We start from the raw sequence: 27,246 nt of genomic DNA on the forward strand, positions 1-27,246 counted from the left end.
AGCCCTTGCATCCTAACAACAACAAAGGAAATAAAGAAAATAGCTCTAACATGGAAGAATTGTTGTAAAAACTAAAAAGTCCAATATGAGAGCAAATGTTATTGTTGTTGTTGTTTATGGGGCCCGTGGACAGGGTCAACACAGTCAGTGTACCCAAGACCCCTGATCGCGGCCCCTTGCCCAAGACCACAAGATTAAACTGCGGTGAGCCACCAGCTGGCATAACAAACAGTCACGATCGCAGCTTCTCTGTGTACGCAGGCTACCTCGTTACGCAGGCAGGCAGTCAGCACAGGCTAGTCTAGTAGCAGCCCCGCCTCCGCACAGGAGAGTGTCATTTAATTAACTGCCGATTAACTAGACAATCATCCATGTTTAAACAATACCACTGTGTGTCGTTACCCTGTTGCCTCTACCCTGGGGCTCTGACACAAGAGTCCCATCACAAGCAAAGACTCAGGGTGCAGAGATCTAGGAAACAGTTGTAGACAGATTTAAGGCTCAGTTATGCTTGGACGTCGACGCAACGCAAGGGGGTTTAACCATTACTTCCTTTCAGACCCTCCTGGCTTCCACCGCAAGGGCCTGACGGGCGCCCCCCAAAAAATTGTAACCTTGCTAGGAGGCAACCCAGTAGAAAGGGCTCTGAATGGTCCACTAACGTAAACCCGTAAACCCGCAGAACCAAAACAGAATCATGATTGCGTCTAAGCGACTGCGTGGATATTGCGTTGCGTCAACGTCCAACCATAATTCTAACATAACAGATGCTGACTAACAGTTGTAGACCAATGGATCTCTAGATCCATAGATCGCGAACAACAGTTCTAGAATCTCTTCCTAGTCCTACACCAACTCTTCTGCCCCAATAGATCTAGGCCAACAGTATAGGGAATAATACAAATGTCAGAACCTCAGTGATCAATAGGTGATGAATTAACCACAGCATGTGGTTGGTTATATCAAGTCTGCCTCAGAGCGGTCTGAGAGACTCATTCTATTACAATTACACTGCTCTCTCTGTCTGCCTGGGTTAAACTTGCATTGCTCAACAATGTATCTATATAGTATGTCTACTCTATCATCACAAAATTAATGATATTCAAAAGCTACACATCAATATCAATTCAAGGGCTTTCAATGTAATGTCCTGATTGTACCCATACTTCCATACATTTAATCTTATATTCTGCCACATTGATTCACCATATACCGAGAGAGATGGCTCAAGCACTAACCGGAGATAAACAAACCGAAAGTAAAAGTCCTCCCCATCAACATAGCTGGGTCCCTCCCAGTTCATGGGTTTCGAATGACAGGCTAAAGCAACCCTGCTGGTGGGGGAGGGAAGGGAAGCAGAAACCGCTGAGGTGGTCAACAATGGAGGAACGGATCCGCTATCAACTGGTGTTATCCTTCAGAAAGTAAAGCCAGTTATACAAACAGATCTCTGTCTCACAAACTGATATTCACACCGGCCTCAGGTGATGTGAAGCTCTGATAGGATAGATTCACACCGGTTCATTCTCACTGCGGCGCAGGGAACACTCTAGTATAGCGCGCCTGCTCCGCGAGCTAGCTAGCCGGCTAGCCGGGGATATGTTTGTAGGTTTTCTGGAAGCTATCTCCCCTGAGGTTCCCTGGTGACGCACAGAGCAGTCGGGGATGATGAATGTTTACATTAGCTTCAGAACCAGGGCACGAGGTGTACCCTAGAAACAGCTTATTCAGGACTAGCACACAGCGCCATGTGTTGGGTGCCACAGTGAGCCCTGAAGCACATTGTGAAGAGCACATGACGTGCCAAGCAAAAAATCTGCCATACGCCTGGTTATAATGTAAATCTGTGTGTTTGCTGTAAAGCTGATTTAGCAGCGTGGCTTACGCTACACGCTACATCAAACCAGGTGGGTTGAGCACGGCGCAAGCCAAGAGAGAGAGGCAGGAGATGGGGCGGGGGATGGGGATTAACCGTCACCGTACAGGCCCCTGTGATTGGTGCGGTCGCTTTGAGCCCTACAGATGGCAATGGTTGCCGTGGTAATGGAGGCAGGATCAGCACTTGGAGCATCCCGGGGTAGGAAGGTGGTCCGTGGGTTTATTCTAGTTAAGCATCTCCTAAAGCGGGACACTCCATGGTTCAAATCAACCGACCTCTCAAGCCCTCAAAGAAGGTAAACACAACAATGAAAGCCAACACCTACAAATGCCAACACACCTCAGCAACAAAGGCACAACCCTAACCCTAACCCTAACCCTAACCTAACCCTAACCGTAACCCTAACCCTAACCCTAACCGTAACCCTAAATGTAAACCCAAGTATGAGCAGGATAGGTGCAGTGTAGACGATCTAAGGGTCTCGATCCCCGATGTCCTATAAGCATTAACCTGCGTCCAACATCCCTGAGCATGACGCCCCTAACCCCCTACCCGCTCCATCATGGCATAATGAATTGAATTTCCCCGTCCATTCCACTCTAGCTAACACACACACCACCACCACCCCCACCCCCCAAATCCATCTGCTGACTGACCTCCTCAGGACCTTCCACATTCAGCCTGGCACTGGTGAGCCACGGAGCAGTAGTGCCCGTAGCATTGCCTTATTAACTATACATGAACGAGCGCCGGTGCCAGGTGCAGAGCTAGCATGCCTCTGCGTGGCTTCGCGGTGCTAGCAGGCAGTGACACCAACCCACACAGCCGCTCTCGTGAACGGTAGCACTATATAAAACACGTTATTTGAATCCCGGTCAAACCTTGGGAAGATCAAGAGGGCTTAGCATGATGATGTGTGCTCTGCCTGCTATCTGACGTCGCCGGCGACAAGCTAACCCTCGCAGGCGGCGATGGGAGAGTCACGCGATGATGCTAGGCTAAATGTCGCTCACGTGGAAGTCGCACGAACCTTTGAACACCGTCACGGGGATCCGGTCGGGATAGCTGCGGGTTGTTATGACCCAGGAGGGTCCGAAACAACCTTGAGATCAGGACGGTCGGACAGTCGAACGGTTGGACAGGGAGAAGAGACAAGCGAGGAGAAGGGGAGAGCGAGAGTGGACCTACCTGGTAAACAAATCCATTGTGGGGGTCCAGGGAGAGCATAGTTGCTCTCCGACGAGGGGAAACCGGTACGACCGCTCTCTTTTCTGTGTGTGTGCCGCAGATGAAAGATGAGAGTGTACGGATATGTGCCCCGCAGGGAGGCTGAGACTAGGTGTGTGTGTCTGTGTGTGTGTGTGTGTGTGTGTGTGTGTGTGTGTGTGTGTGTGTGTGTGTGTGTGTGTGTGTGTGTGTGTGTGTGTGTGTGTGTGTGTGCGTGCGTGCGTGCGTGCGTGCGTGCGTGCGTGCGTGCGTGTGTGTGAGTGTTTGTGTGTATGAGTGTATAGGATGCGAGCTCGAGTGAGAGCACACAAGCAAGGACGAGCAAGGAATAGAGATAGTGAGAGAGAGAGAGAGAGCCTGAGAGAGTGAGCCAGAAATAGTGAAAGAGAGAGAGAGAGAGCGAGAGAGACAGAGCAAGAGAGAGAGAGACAGAGAGGGAGCGAGAGAGAGTTAGACAGGACACAGGGAGAGAGAGAGGGAAAGAGAGAGATAAATAGAAAGAGTGCACCCTGGTTTCTCTCTCCTCAGCCAAGTCTGTCAACAGCTTCTCCTGCTCCCATGACACAGTTTGGCTTCCCGTAGAATCCACCTGAACAGCTGCCCTGCTCGCAAACACAACCAGGACCACGACCACGACCACGACCACGACCACGACCAGGACAACGACCAGAACCACGACCACGACCACAATCAGGGACGGGACCACGACCAGGAGCCCCAACAAACGCAAACAATCGGAGCTCAGCTCAGCTCGGATCAGCTCCCCGCTCTCGTCGGCACTGTCTGTTCTCTGACAGCTTGTGTGTCCAGAGGACAGCATCAAATGTTTCTGACAATCATCCCTCGGCCAATCCACACTCCCCCCCCCCGCCCATCCCTCCCCCCGCCCTCCTTTAGGGATTTGCGACGTTGATGCGCACACGCTCCACGTGCGGTGTGTGTGTGTGTGCGCGGCCCGTGGTTGAGTGCGTGTGCTGAAGAGCTGTCAGGCCCCCGCCGAGGCCATGTTACCTAAGAGGGAGCTGGGCTTGTTGAGTCAGGGCAGGCCAAACAAACACACTGGGTTCTGGGTCTGGTGTCGGAGACGCTTTCAAAACAAAGGTCCTCATATTGAGTGACTGCGTGAGGGACACACCGTGGAACATGGTGTGTGTGTGTGTGTGTGTGTGTGTGTGTGTGTGTGTGTGTGTGTGTGTGTGTGTGTGTGTGTGTGTGTGTGTGTGTGTGTTTTAGTGTGATTTTGTTTGTATATACATGGGTATATACTATACGTGTCTGCATATACTATGATAATATGTGTGTGTGTGTGTCTGTGTGCGCATTTGGTGTGTGTGTGTGTCGGGGGGGGGCGGGATGTGTGTGTGTGTGTATTGTTTGTACCCGAGTGTGTGTTTGCATGTCTTTATAACTTTACGTGTATTTGTGTGCCCCGTATGCGAATTATTGAGGGCAAATGGGTGTGTGTGTCTGAGTCTGCGTGACGGGGTTCAGTATCATGTCTGGGTGTGTGTGTCCAGGTTCAGTATCATGTTTACAGCATAACTGAGGTCAGGAAGCTGATATTTGACTGCAGTGCGATGCCAGCAGCAGTATTGGGATCTAACAAAGGCGCTCTGGAAATCGAACTGAATATTAAATCCCCGGTAGTACCACACGCAGTTATAACACTTCCGATATCCGAAGGGCGAAGGCATACATAGAACAAACACTATCTAACACTCTCTGACACTCTCTGACAATCTCACTCTCCCTCTCGCTCTCCTTCCATCTTTAACCTTTCACCACAACAGATGCATTCTCTGCACACCTCCCTCCACTCCTTTGTGCCACACATCTCCTCCTAACTCTTCATCAAGTGATATCTACCCTTCGAAAGATCTACCCTCATCTAACCAACCCAGCATCACCTTGTTTGATGCTCATAGTAACAACAATTTAAATTTAAATTTATAGAATTGTGTCCGAAGCAAATTAAGAGTCAATTCAGTGTGTGGACCTTTCTGACTGGGAGCCACTTCTGCACGATCGTGCGCCAGGACATGAAATCCCATCAAGTACGATGAAACATTAAAAGGTCACAGCCGGTCCAGGATGCTTATGTGGAGGGGTGGTCCTGGACGCTGATCCAGGAACACCCTGTTGACAGGGCCACGCTTGGCGGCATTCCAGCTAACGCTATCCCGTCACAACCCATCTGTCCCAGTCCGGAAGGTAACCCCCATCTCACTGGACTTGGTTTTGGCACTGGTGGGTATATCCCGCACTGGTGGGAGGAGCCTAGGATGATTCTAGGATTGAAAGATGTGGACCGAGTCTTTAGAAAGCAGGGGAAGGGCAGGGGTGGGATTCTGACCCGCAGCAAACCTCTAGGGATCCATGGGCAATATGCCCTGAACTCTGATTGAGTTCAGGGCATACTCTGATTGAGTTCTGATTGCCGATTGGTCGCTTTGGATAAAGATGTCTGCTAACACAGAGCGATTGTGATGTGACTCTACGGAAGCTGAGCAAATTGGCTGGATCCTGTTTGTAGAGATGAAAATACCATGAATTTTGGGACATCGACTGCAAAAGTACTCTAAACATTCAGAAGAGTGTGATGGGTATTTATTATCAATACTTCAATACTAAATGATAGCATGGTCCCAGGCATCTAGGACATCAATGTAAAAGCACTATCACTTTAGTGATGGAATTGGAAGTATAACTCCCTAGAAACCAATATTTCCCTCCACTGCTCTATCTGTGGGATACATATTTTACATGAACTATACTGTTACGCATTGTCTGTGTGAGCATGTGTGTATGTGTGCGGGCGTGTGCTTTTCATACACCCCTCTCGCTTATAGCAGCCCAAACATACACTGGAGCAAGAGCCCACTGCGTCTCCATGAGGCTCCAAGTGCATACAACAACGCATCGTGTAGCCTAGTCCAGCCATTGAGAAGATTGCAAGTGTCCATCCATGGCACACGTGTTACCAGGGTTACGTAAGCGGGGACTCTGTCTGAACAGATGCCATTGCTGACCCACTCCCCCCCCCCCCCCCCCTCTCCTCCTCTCATCTGTATGCAACATCTCAGCTCCTGTCTGTCTGCTTCCATTAATCCACTCCCACCCCCCACCCCCTCCCTCCACCAACAACGCGGTCTCGGGCGCGATGAAACCCAACGCGATGAAATCCTCCAATGACTTCCATTACGTTTTAATGTCGGCGGTGAAAGTATGACATCACCGGGCCGCATACCAAACCATGCGTCCCTGGGCTTTTGTTTGGTTTCCCCATTAGAGGGACAGATGGACATCCCAGGTCCCTTTGGGACGGCAGTGAGGGCGCTCTATTAATAAACTTCAAACATCTGCACAGCGAGCCCGGGTCGATTTCAAATTAAGGAGAGAAAGAACGGAAATAGCCGTGTTAAATAAAAAGGAGGCCACTAATTTCCTCAAGCGAGAAGAAGGATTTACTCACCACTTCTTTGCCGTCTTGAGGACTCTGTTGTTCCTGTGAGAGGAGTCAGAAGAAGATGTGGATTAGACGGAGAGTTTTGGTCGGAAGAGGATATCTAGTCAATGTCTCTGAGGTGTCTGGTCTTGGCACGCTAGCTTTGTAAATGCCTAACATCCAATACCACCTGATTCAATACCAAGAGCCATTCCAGTTAGGAAATTAATTTGGACCAACATAGATAACGGTTCATAGGATTGAGGGTGTTGCACTTGAAACAATGAGAACAATTCTCTTCCAGACACCTTGAGTCTCTCCAATTTGTCATCCAGCTAGGATTCCCAGGGACTGGGAAAATAACCACATGTCATCGCCATGCTTAGCATGACAACGCATTTGGCGGGCAACGGTGGAATAGGCGGCAATTTTGTGCGGCTGACAAAGCTGACAACACCCCCAGCGCATTGTCGCTGCAAGGGTGATTTTGGCGGTGGCGGTGTTGGTGGGGGGGGGGGGCAAACATTCCATTCCGCTCCTGCTAAAGTCTGCCCCAGGTTTTGCAGAAAAGAAATGGCACACACAAACACACACACGCACACACGCACACGCACACACGCACACACACACACAAACACACACACACACACACACACACACAGACGAACAGGCGCAGCGTCAAAAGATCTGAAGTCCCCCTAAACACACATGGGAATACGGAATGGGAAAGAAATTACATCGTTATTCCCCCTCAAGAGAGATGGCTGTTTGTACCCATATAAAGTAGGGCGATACTGATGAGTACTGTCTCTCTCTTCCTCTCTCTGTCTCTCTCTCTCTCTCTTTCCCTCCCCCTCTCTCTCTCGGTCTTGGGGAAGACTCTATCACTCTCCCTTTCTCCATCCCTGCGGTCCCACCTGAATGCTAATAAATAGAAGCCCCGCGATACGAACTTGTGGGGAGAACGGGGTTTAAACTCACACGTGTGTGTGTCTCTGATACATGGGCCTATTTATTTCTGCTCCACCTGTGTGGTCTACTCTAGAGGGGCTTTTTAAAGACCTTAACACCACTTCACACATTGGGTTCACCACCTCAACCTATCAGCGCACATCGGCCCAGCACCAAAACCAGAGAGAGAGGACCAAGGCTGGTGATTCTTTACGCACTTGAGGGAGCTGGGAGGACCCCTCTATGGGCCCGTGGTTGGTAGTATAGCAGAGACCCCACATCCTCAGGAGGAATCGGGTGTTGTGGTGTTGACTCAGTATTGCGCAAAGCGACTGGTGTGTTGCGTACAACAAATTGCACCTCTCTCGCTCACTGCCTCTCCCTCCATCTATGTATGATCTCTCCATCTCTCTGTTTATCTATTCCACTGGCTATGAGGTGGATTAATGGAGGTGGAGGAGGAGGAGGAGGAGGAGGAGGAGGAGGAGGAGGAGGAGGAGGAGGAGGAGGAGGAGGAGGAGGAGGAGGAGGAGGAGGAGGAGAAGGGGGCAGCTGTCGTATGTGGGAGAAATGAGAAGGGTGTAATCTAGCTAGACCATGTCCAGTACAAATCGCTAATCTATTAAAACTCGCTGATTTCATTGATTTTTACTTCCATGTTTGTGTGCGGTGCCCCACAAAAGAAATACAGAACACACACACACAAGTTAAGTGGCAGTTTGTGATTATACACTGCGGTCCTGTGAAGACCGAGTGAGTGAGTGAGTGAGTGAGTGAGTGAGTGAGTGAGTGAGTGAGTGAGTGAGTGAGTGAGTGAGTGAGTGAGTGAGTGAGTGAGTGAGTGAGTGAGTGAGTGAGTGAGTGAGTGAGTGAGTGAGTGAGTGAGTGAGTGAGTGAGTGAGTGAGTGAGTGGGTGAGTGAGAGAGGAGGGGGGGGGTATGACTGTTGTATGCTCTACAGTTACAACCAGAACGCTGCAGTAACCTGAACTCAAAACAACAGGAAAAAAAAGACTTTAATCTAACTATGAACCTTGTTCGTTTAGAGAAAAATGCAAGAGGCATCTCAACGATTCTGGAGTTTCTCTAATTTGCTCTAAATTGCTCTCATTTCACCATACAATCTAATAATGAATAATTATCATGAAGTATAAAATGGCAGCGGCACATCTATAAATGCAAAAAAGTATATGCTGCTATGGATTACGTTTGAAACCGCAAAACGCAAATCTTCCGATTTTGAAATAAAATCCTTGATGACGATTGACCCAACAAGTAGCCCAAATATAAATACAGCCCAAATATGGGTCACATAATAACGCACTACATATTTCATGTAGACTAATTCAACAGACGTTTTCCATCATATACAATCGTCCATACACGCATATTGATAACAGGCTGTCAACGTGACTGGCCAACATTTTCCTCTTCAAAGAAAAATAATGGAATTCTATATATTTATATATATAATGGTGGCGCGTCTATTCTCACCGTTGGCAGCAGCGGCTCCATTTGAGCGCCTTGGTCCGTTATGTCCATCTTGTCTTCTCCTTGGTGTGTTGTCCTGTTTCACACAAGGTGGGTTCGAGATGCGCCGATATCCTGTGGCTCCTTCCTCCGTCAGACGCACCAAAGAGCGGATGCTTTCTCCTCACACAAACCGGCTGGGGGTTCGCTCAGATGGAAGAAGGCATTGTGTAGTCCTGCCCTACATCATTTACGCATGAGGGGGGGGCTGGGAGTGTGGTGGTGGTGGTGGTTGGGGGAGGCACTGCTTCCCAATTCACGCGCTCATAATCTCGGGACTCGCGTTCTATTTCGCCGCGACGCGGTCTTGGCCCCACGTCTGGAGCGGGGGGGCTTGTTGTTACCGTAGCGGTGTACACACACACAAACACAGCGTGAGTATGGCGACGTGCGCCTAAGCATTCGTTGGTATCACGGGGTGCGCCTTATTGCGCGGCGTACATACCCGGTAACATTGGTGATCTAATGCTATTGCGTATTTGGGATCTAGGCCATTATGCGACGCCGATGTGATTCATTTCGACAATATAAGCCGAGATGAAGGTGGTCGGTGTTTCATTCCGCTTAATTAGGTCTAAATGGTGGGGGGGGGGGGGGTCCTTTTCGCGTGATGCTTTTCGTGTTTCCCACATGTATAACCTGGATATTCTACCATCATACACGCTACAGCCCGGTCACGCTTCTGTCATTAGGGTCAATTTCCTTTCCAAAATCGATTTAATTGAGGCTGATGAGCCCGCCAATATGTAGGCTATAGGCCGGAGTATAGGAAACCACAACAAGACATGGCTGTAGCTGTACAGCCATGCGGTGAAGGAGCTTTCATACTAGCTGGCCTACGTGAGATCTTATCAAATAAAAATAAAACAATTGTGGACGATTGTCACGCATTTACTGAGATAATGAACATAAACGAGGCACATTCCTTCATTATAGAGGGCGGGTTGCGTGTTGATGCTGCCGTGCGCCACTGTGCGCGCGCGCATCCTCGCCGTCAGTAGCCCAGTAGCGTCCCTGGTTTTGTGTATCACGAGACATGAGCGCCCTCTGATGGTGAACTTTAAACACTACACGTTAAACCCGCTGTCGAATAACCGGTAATCCTCAATCAATTGGGAATTGGGTGGGAATATACGCTGTAGTCGACTCTCACTCGGTTTATTTATTATTGACGCATCGAAGTCTTATGATGGGGGGAAGAAAACATTGTTTGACCTAAATAGGCGGATTGTTAAATGACTAGCATTATTTTAGATGCATGAAATGGGCCTACTAATTATGTGTTATATTTAATGCTGAACTGCATCTATTACAATTAAGGCTATGTACACGTGTTGACTTACACAGCCCATCTTATAACTCACAGGGCTGGAGAGAAACATATGAGCGTGACTGGGGGGGTGGGGGAGAGAGTCGGCAAGTGCGGCACGGACATTGTTGATCCGGATCCGGATCCGCCCAGCGCCGACAAGATGGCGGAGAACACCCGAGGAAAGTGAGAAAAGGAAAACAAAATAACTGCGAGCTCGTCCCGTTTTCCATCAGTGGCGCCCTGGCGGAGCTCGTGAGCGCGCGTCGTCCGGCGGACACACGTTAGCATACAGCGGAGGTCCCCTCGCGCTGTGTTCGACGCCCTCCCGCGCTACGCGGACGGATGTGCTCCCGCGCTAGCTCCCCTCCTCTAGCCCGCTGCTGACAGAGCGTCCGTCGGCTCTTCTGCCTACCCGAGCTAGCTAGCTATGCTAGCCACGCTAGCTAGCCTCGCTGGCTGACAACACCGTTAGCGGGTAGCGGGAGAGAGAGATACCGTGACGGAAAGTGTCGGGGGAGTCTCTGTGTCTGTGACTGTGTTAACTGCGAGGTGGGTCTGGAGGAATACAACGCTATGGCTCTCGTCGCGGGGGGTCCGGACCGCAGCGGAACGAGCCTTTAGGGGGGGGCTGGGGGGGGGGGGTTCGTGTCGGTAGTTCACGAAGCAAGCGGGCTAACATTGCGGCACAGGGACCACAGTCCTGGCTCTCGGAACAGGATATTCGCCCAGCCGTTTACTGAGTCGTTAAGGTGTTGTTGTGATTGAGGAAGTGCCCTCGGTGCCTCTGAAGAAACTGTGTTAGTTCGTTAGCTTTGGGGGGGCTTAACAGTGGGACACAGTGAGCAGACGGGCTTGTTCGTCCCCGTTGGCGTTGTAAACATTACCCCGAGCCGAGGAGAACACCGAGTCACCGACATGGCACACTCCCCTGTCCAGGGTCACCTGCCTGGGATGCAGGTATGTAAATGTAATTCTGTGTTTTTATTGATTTAAGTTGTACATGTGATTCAGTGTTTGGTTGTCACCATGGATTAAACGGCTGTCGCTGCGTCTCATTTCCCACTGTACTACACACTGTGCTCTCACACTGCGATTTTTGTGGTGCTGTGCTACAGTCCAGGGGCCCCAGAAAGGGCCACTGCTGTATACTTGCTATGTGTAATATTCTATACGTGTTTTAATTGGGGGAATGTGTATCCGTCTCATCTGCTTCTCTTCAAACAAGGCTTTATTAGCTTGGGAATTATGCATTGACATTTATTTATTTTATTTGTTTTACCAGGGACAGTGCACATCAATTATCATTACTTAACAACAATGTAAATCTAAGTTAGTTTACTAGCTATTAATTAACTTTGCCAAAGCTTAAGATTAAATTACGCCTGTACTAAATGTAGACATGTAAACTAAAGGTAGAGGCCAATTAGCCTTTGCAGCAGTCAGTTCCACTCCAGTGTCTTTGAATGCAGAGAATCACCAGCGAAAATGTATTCATCCAATCAATAAGAGGAAGACGGACCCAGCCACTTGTTAATTTGATGTCTCTGCACTTATTTAAAACGCGCACACAGCATTTAATTTGATAAACAGGATAATTGCTTGTCAAAGTTGCAACACCATTTTACACCAATTGCTACTGGCTAAAAAAGGTCTCCTGGGATGAAATATTTCTGCATCCGGGTATTTTCTGTGAACTCCAGTGCGTCCCTAAATCCGTGTACAGTACTGTTTCAGACCGCTCAATAGACCCATCGAGGAGGAGTGCACGCACCCACCCACCCCAAAATAATGGATTGGCTGGCATACTCCTTATGTAGCCCTATGGAGCACAGCTGTTGGGTGGGTTCTCTCTCTTAAAAAGGGGATGCATTGACCCTTTCAAAGCTGAAAAGGGCTCATAAAAGGGATGTCGCTTTTTTTTGTCTGCTGCCTTCTGCTTGTGTTTCCACACATGCTGGCGTCTGGGGACTACAGTCATGTCCCCTCACTTCCTGTGGTGTAAAGCCGGGCGCAGGCACTTGGCTGGCAGATGATAGCGAGCAACCCGGGAGGGGATATTAACCCAGCATCAATATTAACCTGGGAGAGACAACGCTGTTGACTGCTGTGCGTCTGTTTGAGTGAAATGAATCACCATTCGTCATTCATTGCACAAAGATATCTTGCATGTTTATTATTTACATGCATATTTGAAAACAAGTATTGGTTGAATGTGTCTCCATTTAAAGCTTGATTTTGGTGAGGCTGGGTTCTGATTTTGCAGCATACAGCAAATGAGCCATAGCCCCAGGTTTATTTGTGTTATTTGTTTTTACTTACTCTCAATTACATGTATTTAACTATTTTTATTTGTATGATTAGTATATATCGTTAAAGTAGTTCTAATAATTATATTGTCATATTGCAGGTCATGTCTATCCTCCTCATTGTGCTTCGTATTATAGGAACATGAACATGAGGAAAGTAATATTAGTTTCTGTATGACGGTAGGCTAGGCTATATTATGCTCCTGAAAAGTCTCTTTTAATACAAGAAAACGTCAAACAGGAAATTTATTCTGGCCGAAACATTACATCCTATCGTTATCCCCGGTGTCATGCAAGTTTAACGGTAACTTTCTGAGGAAGCATCTGTTGTGACACACGCATTACAACACAAACATTACCGTTACTGAGGCACTATTGCGCGTGTGTGTATGCGTCCGTGCGTGTGTGCTTGCAGTGGGAGCTACCACTGCTGATAAACATGTTTGGTTATATTGTGGTTATGAATGTCTGCTGCTGAAATGCATGACGTTCATCATTCTACCCTGAGTTCAGTGATGGTATATATCGGAATAGCCTGCTGTGAAGCATTATTTTATATTTTGTAACTATAAGAATAAAATACGGCATACAGCATACAAATGCATTGGATGCTGTTGTTCGATGAATACCAGTAGATGGTATATGCTATGTCGCGTAACATTACACGTTTAATAACTCCTTGTGTTTAGGCAATAATTTGCCACATTTTGCAGCGGTCATTGTATTGCCTACTCCATATATATATATATATACATACACGGGTAAACTGTGACAAACAATGGAAATATTGAAACATTAGATTGTAATTAAAAAGTGTAATGCAAATATAAAGTCACAGCACATCTGTTGCTGTGCTGTGTGACATGTTTTTAATTACATTGATATGATGTGGAATCTTTTGACATTATCAATTGTGTTGATGTGGATCTCCACCCGCACTAACACACACAGACACGCACACAAAATAACACAAACACATACCCACTAATACACACACACACACACACACACTTTATAAACGGATATCCACATGCTCTCTCTCTCCCTCTTTCTTTCACACTCCCTCATTCACTCACACAAATAGCAACACACGCCACATACACACACTTGCTCGCTCCCACACAAACACACACACACACACACCCCACCAGAAAGTATATTCATTAATTCAGTAAGAACGGCATCCTGCTGGTGTTTTCCTTCACGCTCAGACGTTTTGTTCTGGTCTAAAACACTCGCTTTCTCTCTCACAGCCTTTCCTTCCTTCCTACCCTTCCTCCCTGCTTCCCTTGTTTCTTCTCTCTCTCCCCCCCCCCCCCAGCCTTACTTCTATCCCGTCCACATTTCACTCTCGCTTTCTCCATTCTACTTCTCACTCCATCCTCTCTCTCCCTTCTCTCTCCCTCACTTTCTTCTTCACTCTCTCCCACCTCTGCCTCACCCCTGCCACAATTTATCTGTCCCTGCCTTTCTCCCCTCCCTTTCTTCTTCTCTCCCCCCCCCCCCCCCCCCCCCCCCCCCCATCAATCTCCTCCCTGTCTCCATGCACTGTTCCTTCTTCTCCTCCCGCCCTCTCTCTGTCCCTTGTCCCCCCTCTCCCCTCCTACCTCCCTCTCCACCCACCTCCTCACACGGCGTTCCTTACCAAGACCTCCGTGTTCCCCCTCGAGGGATGCCCCCTTCGCGGGGGGGCGGGGGCTGTAGGGCTAGGGCTGTGCAATCAATCGAAATTTGATAGCGATCGATTTTTGGGTTAAACGATCTCCAAACTAATATAATCAAGTTGAAATCTTTTTTATTTATTTTTATGTTTGAGTATATTTGTTTTATTCATTACATGTTTTATAGAAAATTCCAAAATTAACTGCTGGATACATTTTTGCACATCATTTTCAATCATTTTCAATTTGAACATTTTGTGGATTTTTTTTAAGGGGAAATTTCTCAGTTACAAATTTTTTTTTTGGGAGAGATATGCTGAATAAATGCATCATGTTTTCAAACTCATCAATAATCGTTTGAATAATCATCATTTCAATATTGACCAAAATAATCTTGATTATGATTTTTTTTTCATAATCGAGCAGCCGTATGTAGGGCTAGTCGGATGTGACCTTAAACGCAGCCTGCAAAGCCTTTTTGAGAGGGGCCACGCTAACACTAACCCCCATGCACCCCCCCCCGCAGAGCAACCGCGCCGACCCCGAGGAGCTGTTCACCAAGCTGGAGCGCATCGGCAAGGGCTCGTTCGGCGAGGTGTTCAAGGGCATCGACCACCGCACGCAGAAGGTGGTGGCCATCAAGACCATCGACCTTGAGGAGGCGGAGGACGAGATCGAGGACATCCAGCAGGAGATCACCGTGCTCAGCCAGTGCGACAGCCCCTTCGTCACCAAGTACTACGGCTCCTACCTCAAGGTGACCCCGGCCACCATGCCCCCTTTCACCACCGGGGGGGGGGGGGGGGGGGGGGGGGGGGGGGGGGTGTGTGTGTGTGTGTGTGTGTGTGTGTGTGTGTGTGTGTGTGTGTGTGTGTGTGTGTGTGTGTGTGTGTGTGTGTGTGTGTGTGTGTGTGTGTGTGTGTGTGTGTGTGTGTGTGTGTGTCACACGCATGTTGATTGATGGACACACACAAACGTTGAATGATGGACACACACACACACACACACACGTTGGAAGATGGCCACCGGGGGAGGTTGTATTTAAATGTATCACTGTTACTGTTCTATTGATTTCTCCATGTGGGTATCCTCCTCCAGATAGTCTGCAGTCCATTAAGCTGCAATAGGTCCATTCTTAGGGAGTGAGGATCTAGTACCTACCTGTAGTCATGCTCAATTTTCTCCATGCTATGAAAAAATAGCCTCTAGGGCTGTCCATGTTTAAAAATACCTTTTGATGCTAATCTCAATTAGCGTGTCGTCGGGCGTCGGGCTGAGCGGGGGCTATCTGCTCTGAGAGGAGGCGGTCCTCCTGGCTTATTTTTAAACGCATATATGGGTAGAGAAGTGTGAAGGATCTCAGATTTGAAGTGTCCCTGTCCCTGATTTTAAGGGTAGTGTGAAGAGGACTCTCACAACCTAGTGCTTCAATAAACTCCTTCTGGGCCCCTCTTCAGCCTCTACTGTTCTGTGTCCTCTGCATTCTTTCCCTTTCTCTATATAAATATAACATATATCATTTGTTGTTTTTTGTCCCATTTATATTAAAGCCTTTCGGTAACACCATGTATTCCTGTTGTCCTTTCGCAGTGCTTAAACATTGTACACACTACATCATACTATAATTTATAACTGGAGCTGTGCATCTTTAAATCCTGAGTATTAAAATCTTAATGTCCTCCGCCTCCCACCTCAGCAGCCGTTGTTAATCCCCTCCTCTCCTCTCTCTGTTCCAGGACACCAAGTTATGGATCATCATGGAGTACTTGGGTGGTGGCTCCGCGTCCGACCTGGTGAGTGACTGGGTTCCTGTCCACACTACCCCTACTGCACTCAAGGGGGCTCCACATCCCACATGACGCTCTATCATTACATACATACTGTAGTGACTAAGCCCTAAACTTAGTACTACTGGTTGTTGATTCCGTTTATAGTTTCCGACGTGCGCCCAGCGCGCTCCAAGTACCGCAAAAACGAAGACAGTTCAGTTTATTTTGCTGGTTTATTTTCCTTCCAATAATACACAGCCGCAGTAATTCTAACTCAAAATATATGTAACAAAACAATAAACCCGAATTCCTCACTAAACTAAGATGCATGGGCACACGGGCACACGGGCACAGCCGAAAAACTGTTTGCTTCCCCATCAACAACAACCTGTGATCAGGTTCAATCAGGTTAAATGCCTCACTCTGCTGACCCGAGGTCAACTGAACCACACAGCCCCCTAGTGGCACGGGGTAAAATTACACGAAAATAAAGCACATTTAATATGGCTCCTACACATACATTACATTACATACACAGCTTTTATTTAGATGCTAATTTCGTTGTCTCTGTACTACTACTCTGCACAATCCCAATAAAGTTAAATCTAATCTAATCTAACATGTTCCACTGAGCTGACCCCTGTGAGGTCGGTCTTCTCCTTGTTGATGGTCGTTCCTCGTCTGTTTGTGGCCCCAGTTGGAGCCGGGGGCCCTGGACGAGACCCAGATCGCCACCATCCTGCGGGAGATCCTCAAGGGCCTGGAGTACCTGCACTCGGAGAAGAAGATCCACCGGGACATCAAAGGTACTGAAGCCCCGGCGCCCACAGGGGATTTGACAGGAGCAATCAGCGGCGAAGGGCCCAGCCTGGCATCGGAAGACCAATTGCAAACTTTAATGAATCTGGAATCTCTCTGTTCAATTTTGATTTCCAAGGGGTGTCACTAACGGGTGCAGACCAAAATGGCTCTGGACGCATCTTTCTTCTCAACAAAAGCTTTAGTGAAATATACCGTCAAGTTTGCCTAATACTGTCTCAATAGCGGAATCAACAGACCGTTCTACATCAGCGGCAGCCATCTTTGTTGTTGTCTAAAATGACGCTACTGCACTCCTGCACCGTCATCGTATTTATCCTGCCTCGTATTCGATAAACGGTTGTGATTGGTCGGCCTATCTTGTACCGGGCAGAAATCCTTTTGTATGGGACGGGAGCCAGACCTTATCTGATGATCAAATTAAACATTTAGTCTGGTTCCCAGGCTATGAGAGTCTGGGCTTACAGTGATTTAAGAACGGCTTAAACCACCATCAAATGGTTACTACAGAAAACATACTTATATTTCACTAAATAAACACGCAACATGAAGATCATTTATCGAAAATCGATCATCATTCTTCTGCCACACAATATAGTTCCTCTTGACAGCAAAACGGTTGCCAAGCAACCCAGGCTAGTGTAGTCTGAGGTGGGCGGCTCATTAATGCTAAACTTTAATTGTTATGCGTTCACAGCTTTGTGTTTTTATGGAGTATTTTACTACGGCGGAATTAAGGACTGGAACATCTGTTTTATGTACCTGGCTTAATGGCTTTGTTAAAAGAACACGTTCATCTTTACATCCGTAACGTCATCCACACCTTGGCTTGGATTCACTCGTACGCCACAAATGGCAGAGAAAAGCTTCTGTAAACTTTGGACCATTGAAGTCATTGGTCCTAGGTTTGCGGTCTTCAAACCAGAACAATGACATCCATGATCCAGCTTTCTTTCAGAGAAATTGTCGATGTTGCAGACCGCAAGAATGACATGACTCGAACTCTGCATTCCGTGAAAAGGAACGCAGAGTGGGGGTTCCCTCCTTCCAGGGATAATCAGGAGTGCAATGGGTGCAATAATTGACATATGTGCATGCGTACTTGCACCTTTACACAATACTTATGACCCACTCTACGTGTTTATTTCAAATCAGGCGAGTGAGGCAAGACGAGGACAGTAGAGTTTCATCAACCGCTACTCTTATGAATCTCTCATCGTTGCTGTTAGTGATTGTTTCACGCTATTACGATATTGCTATAGTTCTTAAGGGATCAAGGACTCGCGGATCTAAGACTCACTTTAGGATGCTCTTTTAGATCAGCTTGTAGAAGTTGGGGTTTGACCCCCTGAACCCTGCAGCTGGGGGTTCAATCCACCCTAACCCTCACGCTGTCCACCATCTCATTAAGACCCCCCCTTTCTCCCTTCCCCCCCCCCCCCCAGCTGCCAACGTGCTGCTGTCGGAGCAGGGCGAGGTGAAGCTGGCCGACTTCGGGGTGGCCGGCCAGCTCACGGACACGCAGATCAAGAGGAACACCTTTGTGGGGACGCCCTTCTGGATGGCGCCCGAGGTCATCAAGCAGTCGGCGTACGACTCCAAGGTGGGTTGCCGTGGCGATGCCGTTTGGGGTTTTATCTAGTTGTTGTTGTTGTTGGGCTGACGGGGAAGTTATGGTAGGTAGGTGATGTCTTCAGATCCAGGATTGCGATTGATTAGAAATTTGATTGTTCACTTTTGACAGAATATTGTAAAAGGAAAGAATTATGTTTTAATAAACACGATTCAGATTAAAGTGTTGTTGTTGGAGTAGGAGTAGTTAATCGTTTATTTTGTATGCGTTTCTTTTCTTCTATCTGATAACCAATACCCGGCAATTTACAGATTGATCTTTGTCACTTACATTTGAAGTAGCACCGTTAAATTATTCCCTGTGCCTTTCTGACCAATCGCGGGGTCTTTCCGGTGTTTTTTCGGTCCTGATACACAAAGTGTGCGTGTCCATGTGTTCCTTACAGGCCGATATTTGGTCTCTGGGTATCACGGCCATCGAGCTGGCCAAAGGCGAGCCCCCGCACTCGGAGCTCCACCCTATGAAGGTGCTATTCCTGATCCCAAAGAACAACCCGCCCACCCTGGAGGGCAACTACAGCAAGCCGCTGAAGGAGTTTGTGGAGGCCTGCCTCAACAAGGAGCCCCGATTTGTGAGTACAATCCAAATCCCAAATTAGGCCACGCTATTGCTCGGAAGCCTCAGGCCTCAAGGGGATTTCAGTCATGATATCAGTAAAATCACATCCTACAACTGATATATTCTACAAATAAAAGATGCTGGCAGGCCGGATCTCTCACTATCGTCAGACCCGAACCAGTCCCACTCACGCCACCTAGCCAGCTGTGCTACGCTAGTTCAACCAACAGTTTCACAGCCAGTAAGGATGAACACGACAGAGCTTTTGGACATTAGGACTTTAAGAAGGATTTTCATTTCACACATCACTTTTGCTTTTTGCCACTTGGCAGTTAAAATCCTATTTCAACAGTTTAAGGAGTAAAACCCATCAGCACTTGGCTTAATGAACTCTCTAAATCACTTTGGAAACTAAAAGAAAATAGCAAGATTATGTTTATTGTTGTTATTTTTTTGTTAATCCTTGGACGGGAAACGCCATCATAAATTGACCGGTGCAATGGTGATTAATATATTAAAATAAAAAAAATCATTTCGGGGTAGCAGAGACTATCCAAAATTATACAAATCAACCAGATTACTTCAATAACCAACAAATCCATAATGTAATAGTTCCTACTCTCCTCTCTCTTCTCTCCAGAGGCCCACGGCCAAGGAGCTGCTGAAACACAAGCTGATCGTGCGCCACGCCAAGAAGACCTCCTACCTCACGGAGCTGGTGGACAAGTACAAGAGGTGGAAGGCCGAGCAGTCCCGCACCGCCGAGTCCAGCTCAGACGAGTCAGACTCGTAAGTCCCCCCCCCCCCCCCCCCCGTGACCCAAGGCCGACTGGTGATCAGGAAGCGGAATCAGAGGGAGGAACCGGGAACGGGGCTGGGTGCTTCATTTCTCAGTTTAGATTTTAGTTTGGTTTCAATTTCAATTTTAAATTGAATGTGTATAGCCCTTAATCACAGGAACAGTCTCAAAGTGCTTAACAGGCCGTATACTTATGACACCCCCTGACCCTAGCCCCCAAAGAGGGCAAGAAAAAACTCCCATTATTAGCAAGGACGAAATCTTGAGAAGAAACGCAAAGTGGGGGATCCCTCCTACCAGGGATAATCATGGGTGCAATATTTGACATGCAGTATGTACATGCATACATACAGGCAAAGAGTTTTAAATCTGTGACTTGGTGCTGGCCAGTTAATCGTAAGGAGAGTTTGGATCAATCAGGAGATCCACTGAATCCTACGGCCCATTGCGTGGTCGGTTCGGAGTCTCCCTCTCACGCTTTGTCGGCTACTTCTCCCAACCTCTGGGTATGTTAGTTTGGATGGTTAATAAACGGACTGCATTAATACAGCGCTTTTCTAACCAGTGCTCTCTCAAAGCGCTTTACAGTATTGCCTACCATTCACCCATTCATAAACAAGGGATGGGTCAGAATATTAGATTATTCGTTCTCGAGGTCAAAGCCGTAGGCTCTATAGCAGGGGTGCCCAACCAGTCGATCGCGGTCTACCAGTAGACCGCCGACAGATCCCAAGTCGACCGCGAGGGGTGAAGAAAAGAAAAAAAATTCAACTGCTGTCAACAGCAGTTGAAAGCCGTCAACAGTAGTTACGCATTCCTAAACGTTGGCATGGCTGAGGGGAAACGAGCTAAGACCTACCATTTTCACCCTGAGTGGGAGGAAGATTATTGATTATTGTTGAGAAGGTGCCGTGCGCAGATGGAATGAAACCCCCACTGATGTCCGCAGTGGGGGTTTCATTCCATCTGCGCACGGCCATCCCCCCCCTGCTTGAAGGTAGGTTTGCAATGTTGACACTAGGCCTCTCGGGAGGTTGGCTATCTTGGGTCAAAAAAGGTTGGGCACCCCTGGTCTGTAGCATATAACCGCGTTTTCTGATTACAGTTCAATGCATTTTTCACAATTTACCAGCTCTCGTTTTGAAGGACAGACAATATGACTGATGTCGTTTTTTGCGTTGTGATTTCTTGCCGATGATCAATGGCTGACTTTGTGAATGTCGGCACGCATCGAATAATCGATTATTCGTTCATACCACCCACTGATTATTCGACCATGAAAAATTTGAGGTATTCACATCCCTATCATAAACACATTCCCAAACCCGTTCTCACACCGAGAATGATGCAAGGCAACAGTTATGGTGAGGTGTCTTTCTCAGGGACACCGCCAGGTGAACTAGCTACCTTCTGGTTACTAGTCAACCCACTCTGGCTCCTGAGCCACCCCTTGAAATGATTAATACACAATCTTAATAATTATAAAATTATTATATATTAAATCGTTTACCCTTTCAGTAAGAATTTTAATAGGTCACGTCACGGCCTTATGAACGAGCCTTTTCGGGGCCATAAAAAGCCAATATCGTCTACAAATAATATCTAACTATGATCAGAGGAATCTGTTTGTCTGGCCCGTCCATTTTCTCGACAACCGTTCATCCGATCGACTTCACACTCGCCAGGCGTGTCACTGGGGACATGAGGAAGCGCGGCATGGAGTGTGATGTTGTTTGGATGAGCAGTTCTGGAGGAAGCAGCAGGCAGCGATACGGGGGGCAAAGCCGCTGGCTCCCCGTTCCACACAGGCACGTTTTGACATCTCTGACGGTTTAACATCATCTGGGATCTGGGTGTTTTTGTCAGTATGAAACAGTATTGAGGATAATACTAAATGACTGTGTGTGTGTGTGTGTGTGTGTGTGCGTGTGCGTGATCTGGTTTCAAATAAAGTTCTATATCTCGCCCCACTATGCAGTCGACTATCACACTCACAGGCTGTAATGAATCCAAGAATGGCTCAGACACCATGTATCACTAAGCCGTCCGTGCACACCTTGCCTAATCTCTCAATCTAGTAAAATTATAAAATAGCTGAAACAATGCACCCATTTCTGCCGTCATATCAGGGAGCAGGACGGGCAGGCGTCGGGCGGAAAGGACTTTGGCAGTGACGACTGGATCTTCACCATTCGGGAAAAAGACCCCAAGAAACTGCAGAACGGGGAGGGGCAGTCTGGGTCGGCAGATCAGGTAAGACACCCCTCCCAACTGGTACCAGATGGTTTAGTCTGCTCTCTGGCACACTCATTGGTGAATGACAGCCTTTTAAACGCTGTTTTCAGCTGTTTTATCTTGGTGTGAGATAAAGACATCAACCTATCAGGTTTGAGGTCTCCTTTCACAGAATTGACTGAAGTGAGAGTCAAAGGTTCTGGTCGTCCTGGAGCACGTGATGAAGTATGAGATCGAGAACAGATATGAAAAGCCTGACGGTATACAGTTGACCTGCGTCTATGCTCCTCAATTCACATTAAGTCCCTCTGGTTAAAAGCGTTTGCTGGAGGAATAAATGCTAATTAAATACAAAATATAGTTCTATATGCTGGATCAAACCGGGTCATGTAAAAAGAGCTTGCGAGGAAAGCAGACATTTTGAACCTCCTAAAGCCAAGGATGCGTCATGCTCAGCTTCTCCGCAGAGACACACGAGTCTGGCCTCACGTTGCACAACCAATCAACCGTCAGTTCCTCTGGACAAAGACCAACCCATTGGCTGGTTTCCTCTAACTTGGCACGACTTTGATGACAGTGCCCGTTATGTAAGAAGTAATCTGTGATTATACAAAGTTGGCTGTTCTCCAGAAAAAAACCTTATCTTGCTGAAAATAGGGAATAAAGAGAGATGACTTTGTATTTGAAATCAAATCACCAGTCATATGGGCACCCTAGCTGACTACTCAGACTATGACTCCTAAAACTATGACTCATTCAGACTTATCCCCCAAAAGTTAATTTAATGGTAGTAGTTTATGAACCAGATGACCTAGAAGTGAGCTCATTAAGGCAGTGATTTTAATTGATTGTCCTCTTGTCGTCTTTGTTTTTCTGCTGCAGTCAAAAGACATTCCAAAGAGGCCTTATTCGCAGAGCCTGGCAGCGGTCATCTCACCTGCACTGGCAGAGGTAAGGAGACCCACGCTCCATCAGCAGCACTCTGCACTGCATACAACCGTAACCTCCCACTACACAACCGTAGCCTCCCACTACACAACCGTAGCCTCCCACCACACAACCGTAGCCTCCCACCACACAACCGTAACCTCCCACTACACAACCGTAACCTCCCACTACACAACCGTAACCTCCCACCACACAACCGTAACCTCCCACCACACAACCGTAGCCTCCCACTACACAACCGTAGCCTCCCACTACACAACCGTAACCTCCCACTACACAACCGTAACCTCCCACTACACAACCGTAACCTCCCACTACACAACCGTAACCTCCCACTACACAACCGTAGCCTCCCACTACACAACCGTAACCTCCCACTACACAACCGTAGCCTCCCACTACACAACCGTAGCCTCCCACTACACAACCGTAGCCTCCCACTACACAACCGTAGCCTCCCACTACACAACCGTAGCCTCCCACTACACAACCGTAGCCTCCCACTACACAACCGTAGCCTCCCACTACACAACCGTAGCCTCCCACTACACAACCGTAGCCTCCCACTACACAACCGTAGCCTCCCACCACACAACCGTAACCTCCCACTACACAACCGTAACCTCCCACCACACAACCGTATCCTCCCACTACACAACCGTATCCTCCCACTACACAACCGTAACCTCCCACTACACAACCGTAGCCTCCCATTACACAACCGTAGCCTCCCACTACACAACCGTAGCCTCCCACTACACAACCGTAGCCTCCCACTACACAACCGTAGCCTCCCACTACACAACCGTAACCTCCCACTACACAACCGTAACCTCCCACTACACTACCTTCTGGTCAGAAAAAGATTTTAAAAGTATTTGCATCGTTTGAATAATTTCACCATTAATAATTAAACAATCACCAAAAAACCATTACCACCATAACTAACATAACAAAGCTCCTATGCTCCCAAAATGCAGACAGTAATTTCAAGGCACAAGCAATACACTAGTGGTGATATGGGTTCAGGCTGGCTTTTGGGGAAGGTACCAAAACAACCATTTCCTCAGCCTAGGTGACGGTATGTTGACTTAAGATGTTACAGCTCTAGAACTCTCTGGAGTCCTCTCGATACAGCCGAGTATCGCCTCCCCTGATGCATTCTGATGTACTAGCCCCATTGTTGGTAACTGTTGCCATGGTTTCCCCAGCTGAAGGCCAGGCAGGAGCAGGTGAACGGGAACCCCATGGCTCTTGACGAGCTGAGGTCAGCCATCATGGTGGCGGAGGAGTCTTACCCGGGAATCTCGGACTCACTGGTCCATCACATGGTCCACAGGATCCAGAGGTAATATGTCTTTGTCGGTCTGTCTCCCTCTCTTTGTCTCTGTATCTCTTTCTCTGTCTCTGGCTCTCTCTGTTGCTCTCGCTGTCTCGCTCTTGCTCTCTTTCTCCCTAGATGAAAAAAAGGATTTAATACCTGAATCCCAGAAAGTGAAGCAACATTTATTTTTGCTTCTTAAACGCATGCAAAAGGCATTCGAAATTGAATTACAATTTGAAACTGTGTTGGATTTGCCAACTGGACAGATGCGTCGCGGAGATTGATGATTGAATATTGATTTCATGACCAAGTCCTGACATTTACTGAATCCATGGAATTACAGGGATGCACCCAGACACGTATAAAGTAGGATAAAAATCAATCAGTGTTCCCCTTGAACCCAGAACACGTTGTCACTCAAAACCATTTTCATTTCCTTTCTTTCTTTGTTGGCTGCAGTTTCTCTACAGGCAGGACGTCCTCCTCCTCGTCCCCTTAGCGACGGCTCCCCGCCCCGCCCAATCCTCACGCCGCAACCTCCAACCCGCCTGCTCCGTCGCACCCGACCTCCCGCCCGCCCGCCCCCCCCCCGCGCCCCATCCACACCAGGGGGTCCAGACTTTTTGGACCACCCCAGACCGGGTGACTCCCCTCGGAGCTCTGGGGGAGACCGCCGTTCGCTCGCCCCTTCGGTCGCCCGCCTCCGCCTCCACGGACTCCTGCGGACTGACGAAGACAAACTCGGAACAGACATGGACTCTGGAGATAAGAGAGAGAGAGAGGGAGTCTTGTAGTCCCTCGCCCTTCCGTCAACAACGCCCCCGAATCCTCTCTATGGGGTCCCCACATTGCATCTGCTGGAACCCGGGAAAGGAAAAAAAGAACAAAAATAAAATGCCATCCGTAACTTTGTTTGCCGGGGACACTTCCTGTCCCGTCTGACCATTTCCTGCAGGCCGTTGTACTCCTGAAAAAACCTCTTGACAGCATGCTTGGTAAACCTGCAGGGACTCTCTCTTTTGACTGCTAGCGTGCACGCAATGCTAGCGTGCACGCGACTCCCCTGAGCGCGGGCGTGCCTGTTTGGTTACTTCTGTGCGCGGGTGCGTGGATGGTTGGTTTTGCGCGCACATTTGCCCTCGCGTACGACTCCCTGTTTTAAGGCAAATTGCAGCATTCATAATGAAACCTCAGGTAAAGTGCTTTAAGTGAACTTTGACCTCCGAGGCAATGGGGGGACGCTGTGTGACAAAGAAGTTTATCGTCGTCAACATCGCGGGGAAATGAATCACTGTGTACAAAATGGTTGCGTGCATTTTGTAGATGCTGATAATGAGATCAAACGGTAGATATTTAACAAGTTCAAAAAGTTACTAGGACGGACAAGAACAAAAATGCCTTGCCTTTTTTCAGACGCAAACCATTTTGGTTATTGCTTGTTTTTTGTTTCAGTTTTTAGTTTTTTTTGTTTTCTGTCGTATCTCATACTTGGTGAGTCCTTGGAACATGCATAATATTTGTTCACCGACTTGAGTTTTCGACCTCCATAGTCAATCACGGTGGCTTTAATGAATCGGTTAATCGACGTGATACTAAACTGTATAATGTAGGGCTTGGAAACCTTCTCTTTCGTTAATGTTCGTAGTCCGAAAGGGGAAACTTCACAGCCAGACAACGATCTAGATGACTTTTACATAGACAGTGTTAACATTTGAAACTGGATCTGGTCCGGCCCGAGACTCCGGGGAAAACGTAAGAGCCAAGTGTCGTGGGTTCTCGTTTTATTTACTCGTAATTTATCGTGAACGTTACTTAAATGTCGCACAAATGTTACATTTCATTGTTATGTGCATTTTGCATACAAGCATACACAGCTTAAGTGTTTTCAAACAACGGGCCTCGTTGCATTGGTGTCCATGCAATCAGGATTTGCCGCGTCAGTGTTCAGCAGTTGCAGACACTTTTCTGATAAATCGTAAGCATCGACTTCATCTCGGTCATAATTGAAAAAGGACGAAGGAAACCTCCTAGGATGGAGATGAGTCCCGCGTTTCACGGTGGGGCGTTTTGCTGTCCGACATCGATGCCATGTTACAATCGTCAGTCTCAACATTTCTGTTCCCACCTCTCCCGTCCGCCCCTCCATGCTAGAAGTGCCATGTCATCCGTAACTTTTATTTCAGTTTTTATGTCTTTTTTTTTTGTAGTATGATTTGCACCTTTTTTGTTACATTTCAGATCAGTTTTTTGCACTTTGGGAGTGTGTTGAGTATTTAAAGAACCTGTAAGAGCGTAGAAAAGGGGGTTGGTGGGTGGGGGAAACACGAGGAAAAAAAGAAACCTGTCGCTAATAGCCATGTTTTACTATCCATGTTTACTTCAAAGTTCCAGAATTTACTACTGTGCTAACGCAGCAATAATGTTGAAGAGTTTCATCGGAGACGTACTCGTCAACACAGGGATCGAAAGAATTAAGAAATATCAGATATTTTTTTAACAGCTTAAAGAGTAAAGTATGGAAATATGGAATGCTTTATAGGGTCTGGACATCTGCCCTTTGGCAAAACAAAACCTATATCAAAGAAACGGAAAGAACTAGAAAAATGTAAAACGTACATCTGGGTTCCTTTATCATAGCTGACAGTTTATAGTACTGTATATAATCTTTGCTTGTGTCATTTGAGAATTCCCAAGTTAAATGTAAGCTCCTTGTAAGCTTTCAAAGTGACATAAGAAATAAAGAGCTACGGCTAACTGTGGCGCGCATCTCCGGGCTCTGACGTCGGTTGAGGGTGTCCGTGTGAATGATGGGTCCTGAAGGAGTATTCTTCTGGTTACGGTGAAGTATGGT

The 27,246-nt window shown here is 47.6% G+C and overlaps 2 protein-coding genes across 2 annotated transcripts in view; one reads left to right on the plus strand and one right to left on the minus strand.

Annotated features, from left to right (window-relative positions):
* The window catches only part of LOC130381152 (sodium-driven chloride bicarbonate exchanger-like), a 53,693-nt gene extending 44,483 nt beyond the window's left edge, over positions 1-9,210 (minus strand). Inside the window, 2 exon segments of the mRNA XM_056588608.1 lie at positions 6,579-6,611; positions 8,996-9,210. Coding sequence (XP_056444583.1) covers positions 6,579-6,611; positions 8,996-9,043 — 81 coding nt within the window. The 5' untranslated portion in view covers positions 9,044-9,210.
* A 998-nt stretch (positions 9,211-10,208) lies between these two features.
* stk24b (serine/threonine kinase 24b (STE20 homolog, yeast)) lies at positions 10,209-27,155 on the plus strand. Its single transcript, XM_056588204.1, has 11 exons — positions 10,209-11,300; positions 14,837-15,067; positions 16,047-16,103; positions 16,777-16,885; positions 18,344-18,501; positions 18,917-19,102; positions 19,730-19,878; positions 22,018-22,141; positions 23,006-23,074; positions 24,283-24,419; positions 24,855-27,155. Exons 1-11 carry the CDS (start codon positions 11,259-11,261, stop codon positions 24,892-24,894), a joined length of 1,302 nt encoding a protein of 433 aa, XP_056444179.1. The 5' UTR covers positions 10,209-11,258; the 3' UTR covers positions 24,895-27,155.
* The last annotated feature ends 91 nt before the right edge of the window (positions 27,156-27,246 follow it).

The sequence above is a fragment of the Gadus chalcogrammus genome, chromosome 4, assembly GCF_026213295.1.
Source record: "Gadus chalcogrammus isolate NIFS_2021 chromosome 4, NIFS_Gcha_1.0, whole genome shotgun sequence".
NCBI lineage: Eukaryota > Metazoa > Chordata > Actinopteri > Gadiformes > Gadidae > Gadus > Gadus chalcogrammus.